This window comes from Trichinella spiralis (genome assembly GCF_000181795.1).
Source record: "Trichinella spiralis strain ISS 195 chromosome Unknown Scfld9, whole genome shotgun sequence".
Lineage (NCBI taxonomy): Eukaryota > Metazoa > Nematoda > Enoplea > Trichinellida > Trichinellidae > Trichinella > Trichinella spiralis.
The window spans coordinates 6,392,227-6,397,675 of NW_003526948.1; the positions used below are offsets into that span (position 1 = coordinate 6,392,227).

Here is a 5,449-nt window from a genome sequence, read left to right on the forward strand (position 1 = left end):
TCAAAATTGTTGTTTTCTGTTATCATTATGAAGCGAGAATGTGAGTATTATAAATTGTAAAGGTTTTCAGTTGAAGCTTTGCGTCCAGTGGCTGAAAGCTAAATAACCGAAATGTCTACGAAATGCGGAATATTTCATATAAATGAGAATCAAGCAATGCAATACTAGAAATGATATTAATTTCAGAAAAAAAATTTGTAGAAGCTAATATATATGAAAGTTAAATTCTAATTGCATCGGGCAGCAGGTTGTCCGCGTGCAAATTACCCTACCCAATAATCATGGGGTGAAGGGTTCGAATCTGCTAGCCACATGTAAAATATATGCTTGTAACAGCGCAATTCAGCACGCGCTTCCACAGGCTAATCATCTGCTATAGCAGATGAATGCATTCATTGCTTGCTACAGATCTTATGGTTGGCGTTAACGAGCCAACAAATAGTGCGCGAGTTTCGCCAAAACGACGAAACGAGAAACCATTTCAGATGATGTTTCCTTTTATCTATCTAATGTTCAGAGATGCCAATAATTAGCTACATCTAATAGCTAGAAATCTTTTCTACTTTCAACCACGTTACGCAGTTAACTTACATTATAAATTCATTCAAACTGATATTTTGATGTCGTTAAGTATTTTTTATTTCTATTTTCTATCGATTCATATAAAGAGTATATGAGAAATACAACTAATCCACACACGGTACACAATTTATTTAGAATTGTAAGTTGGAAACTGTCGCATTTTATTCACATAATAATTTTTAGCATTTTCTTTCTTTGTTTCACTTTTAGATTGAAATAAATTCTAAAGTTGCTATTTAAAATTGTGTTCAAAATGGAAATTTAGCAATAAAATATCCCAGATGCCTTCTTTTTCCAATTAACATTGCTCACTGTAAACTATCTAAATGCACAACTTTTCATCAGCAGTGTTGCTGACATTTTTGAAATGACCTCGACATTTAGAATTCAGTCAAAATATAAACTATCCGATAGAATGCCATAACAAACAAAACTTGACTTAGACAAAATACGCCTCTGCATTTCTGAATTTCACATTTAAAAATTCAAAAATGACCTACATAAATGGAACTCATCGCAATATCTTTTTACTAAAATGTAAGCATACTGGCTGCGCATGGTGACACACAAAGTTAATCTATTAAATAATGTAGTTTACCAATGTCTCTGATGCTGTGAAACTTGAAAAAAATAATATAAAGTGATAATAAAGTTAATTAACTTTCCATCTTTCTGAAGATGAAGTCTTACCTAATCTTAATATGAAAAAAAATTACAGTTTTACAGTGAAAAATATCTTACTTATATATTACATACTACAAACTTGGGTAATTTCATTAAACTAAGAAATAACTTCACCCTTTCGAAGTATCCTTAGCCCTGCTTCACAGAATCACAAGAAATCGCATTTACCTCTTGCCTTCTTTTGTTCTGCTTCGTGCCATCCGTGATTTCACTTTTTCTTTGCTCAATTCTATAAACCATTAATTAAGATATTAAATCAAAACTGTCTTCACTTTATCACAAAGTAGAATTACAAAAAATATAATAATTAACTGCTATCGAATTAAAAAATAATTGTTTACAAAATGAGTACACAAAGTCTTAAAAAAATAAAAAGCAAAAAAATGGAATACTTGCCAATAATTCTGAGACCGACTTCAGCAGCTACTTAACGCTATGATAAACTCAGAGGACGTTCAACGATGCTACCACATGCCACGTAAATTAGAGAAACAAACGCACCCTTACTAATGATAAGGCAGCGTTGTAGCGATCCTTATTTGCATATTGCAGCGTTAGAAACCGGTTTTTATTGCGTTAGAAATTTTGGCTGAAGATAAATTTTTACCTAAGCCGCGTTTCAATATGATCCGAAGAAATGCATTTCTTGAATTCTACCTATAAGAAAGCGATTATTTGAAAATTCAAAAATGACCTTGACATTTAAAATCCAGTCAAAATATAAACTATTTGACAAAAAACGCCATTACAAAACACACCTACGTATGCCTGAAGTTTTTCTTAAATCAGAAAATCAAGTAGCTCAAATAAAGCTTATTTTAGGTGAACAATTTTCGGGCAAAAGCTTGCTTATGGTCAATTTACAGAGCAAATTAGCTACTGCAAAAGTGATTTTCGAAAGACCATATTTTAATAATAAATAGACAATGCGTACAGAGTGTATTTTATCAAACTTAATTGTACGGAAATTCGGCGTTTATTATGTCACCTCTCATCTCATGTTGAAAATTCTTCATAGAGAATATATTGAGAAATTTTGTTCAATATCGATTCTCAGTGGCATTGTTAAATGATTAAGACTTAAAAATGAAAAATCTGCCACTCACTGCTAAATGCGCCGTCTTCGCAATTTTGATTTTCATGCTCTTATGATGTTGATTAAAAAATTATTTTTCAGAAATGATTCCAAAAAATAATAATGAATAAAAAGCAAAAATCGTGTTTGGCTTCAATGTTTGCCTTCAGTCAATTTTGCAATCAAAACGCTGAGCTACCATCCACGGAGAACCTCAAACTGAAATGATTTCCATTATGTTAATAAAGCAAACGACTGCGTATGCAAATTTTCATTTTATTCATTTCTTCTGATAAATATGGCTACTTCACATTTTTCATTGCTTGGGCAGAAAGAAATGTAGAGTTTGAGAGAAATCTGTCTAGTTGATTTAAAATAATGTGATTATAAAGTTGGCGCTTTGACTATCTCAATACATTGGTATGCGAGCTACTTGATTTGGGATATCTGAGAACTATGCAACTCGGAACAGCGGGGATAAGTTTTTTGTACTTGTCAATTCATTTCTGATCGATTGATCCCATAAAGTCCATTTTTTCGATTCCAAGGTTTTTCTCGAAAATTGCAAATTTCTTGGGCTACACTTGCAAATTTTTCAAGCTGTATGAATATTTGATTTTTAAAATTCAGGTAAACTGAACATTAATCCTTTTCTATAGTTTTTATGAACTTAAAATGTTTCGAGATAAAATCATAATGGGATTAGAAGTTCTCTTGTTCATTGTTCATTCAGATTTTATGAGAATTTGTAATTTTTAAAAAGCTAAAAACTAACTGAATGCATGAAATAACAGAGTTCCTCATTTTCTAATATTACAAAAAATATTCATAAAATTCTTAAGAAAATTCTTTGTGTGTAAGTTTAATGAAACTTTTTTCTGTTCGTCTTTTGATTTTCATTTCAGTGGCTGTATTTATTCCAGGCGGTAACTCAATCTCAAATGAATTAGTGCCCTGGAAATTGTCGATCTAAGAACAACAACTGTCAATTCGGTTCCGCAATTTTTCCCTATTCATTGCAAGCGTTGCGATTTTTGTTTTCGCATTGTTATCGATCGATTGCAATGTTCCAAAAGTTTCGATGCAAAATAATTCGAAGCTTTTCATTCCAGCTTTTTCCCCTTCAGACTGACCAACAATAAAACTTCACTGATTATAACATAAAATTGAAAGTTTATTGCTATTTGTTTTTTTATTAAATTAAAAATGTGAACTAATCGAAAAAGAATTAATTTCATTAGTTTCTAGAAAAGAAATGCATATACAAATATAGGCAATTCACAAAAGCAACCCACAATACATCAGACGGTAGTTTATACCGAGGAATTGCATGTAAATCGGTTTGCGAGCCAAGCGGTATTATTATATACATGATTTAGATGGAAGCATTTTATAAATGAAAATTACATTTCCTTCTCGAATAAACGTTAAAAATGTCGTAGAAAATAGGAACGGATAATGCTGAATAAACACCTAATAGCTGTTATTAATAATCTTGCAGAATCATTATTTATTTTTGATCTTGCACGTCATTTATTTCTGTAGTTACAGTTGCCGGAAGTAATTATTCTATTCTTTTAAGAATTAATCTATTCTTGTGAACCGAGAGTGATCGTAAGCGAAAGATCGAGAATAGTGTCGATGAAAAGTATTATTTTGGTTCATTTCAAAACCCTTGTTGGTTGACTTTTATTGGCAAGAAATGAGAAACGAGATATTGCTACGATATGAGATATCGACAAGAACGAAGATATTGCTACTACACTGTAAGCCAGTGGAAGGCTGTTTATAAAGATACATATTGATAGCCTTTGTGATAGAAACTAAATATATTTTCTGCTTTGTACTGGTGAAGCGTCACTTATCGTCAGCAGAAAGCCGAAAATATCGAAGATAAAGATGATTCTATAACCCATTTCCAAGGTCTTTCCCGCCGTCATGCGGTAGCAAGAACCGAGAAACAACTGAAACAGAGCTTCCAAGTGGTTAGCCGATGGAAACCAGTATACAACGAAACCCCTGCAGAATTCATTCCAGAAGAAGGGAAGACAAGGCGATGCATCCCGCTGAAAATAAACCAAATGTTTTCCATTACACGGGGAAACATTTCATTGGTTTCTGTGTGCCAAACTGAACGTGAAACGGACTTCATTTATTGTTACACTACTTCCCATTTTTTCATAATCTCATTTCATATACTTGTTGGTTATTATTGTCAGAATTTTATTATATATTGTATTTATTTCTGATTATGATTAATCAGAAATCAGAATACTGATTCTTACGGTTGCGAAATACATTCTAGTATGCGCTGTACATATTGCAATATGGTTCAATTTGTTCGTTGTGGCGAAATAAAACATTATGAATTATATGTTTCCCTATTGCTTTAGCTAGCTGGAAGGTTGTTATATAAAAAATATTGTTTGGTGATCGACTTAAATGTGAAGAAATACAGTTAGAAAAGTAGTATATCGAACTTTATCATAATGGAATGTAACTGCTTAAAATTTCATCACATAATGCAGCGTTGAAAATTTTAAATATATTCATCGAATTTCAAATGACCTTGAAAAGTTGTCTGGCTGTTTCTTTTATTGTGTTGGAAATAAAATTTCATTTATAAAATTCACAATAGGAATTGGGATTGTATTTGTTTAATTTGAATTTTATTTTCGAATTTTGATAGTTTTAATGTTTTTTTTTGTTTCAAATTTTGTTCAATTCTATATTGAATATAAAAAAGGCCATTGCAGTGCTTGAGCTTCATGCATTTGAAACCATCGTCATCTTATCACTAGTTGCTATGGAAACCGCCGCAATTTTTCCCTATTCATTGCAAGTGTTGCAATTTTTGTTTATCGATCGATTGCAATGTTTGAAAAGTTTCAATGCAAAATAATTCGAAGTTTTTCATTCCAGTTTTTTCCCCTTCAGACTGACCAACAATAATACTTCACTGATCATAACATAAAATTGAAAGTTTATTGCTATTTGTTTCTTTATTAAATTAAAAATGTGAACTAATCGAAGAGGAATTAATTTCTTTTAGTTCCTAGAAAGGAAATGCATATATAAATAGAGGCAATTCACAAAAGAAACCTATAA

At 31.5% G+C, this 5,449-nt stretch overlaps 1 protein-coding gene across 1 annotated transcript; it reads left to right on the forward strand.

Moving 5' to 3' along the window:
* The first annotated feature begins 4,068 nt into the window (after window positions 1-4,068).
* On the forward strand, window positions 4,069-5,142 carry Tsp_10163 (hypothetical protein). Its single transcript, XM_003372353.1, has 4 exons — window positions 4,069-4,115; window positions 4,197-4,424; window positions 4,605-4,716; window positions 5,098-5,142. Exons 1-4 carry the CDS (start codon window positions 4,069-4,071, stop codon window positions 5,140-5,142), a joined length of 432 nt encoding a protein of 143 aa, XP_003372401.1.
* The last annotated feature ends 307 nt before the right edge of the window (window positions 5,143-5,449 follow it).

Excerpts from the sequence above, each read along its gene's own strand:
- Tsp_10163 (XM_003372353.1), top strand. The coding sequence starts at position 4,069 with ATGAGATATCGACAAGAACGAAGATATTGCTACTACACTGTAAGCCA. Across the intron at positions 4,116-4,196 it reads TGCTACTACACTGTAAGCCA|CGTCACTTATCGTCAGCAGA; the intron begins GTGGAAGGCTGT and ends GTACTGGTGAAG. Across the intron at positions 4,425-4,604 it reads CCGCTGAAAATAAACCAAAT|AAATCAGAATACTGATTCTT; the intron begins GTTTTCCATTAC and ends ATGATTAATCAG.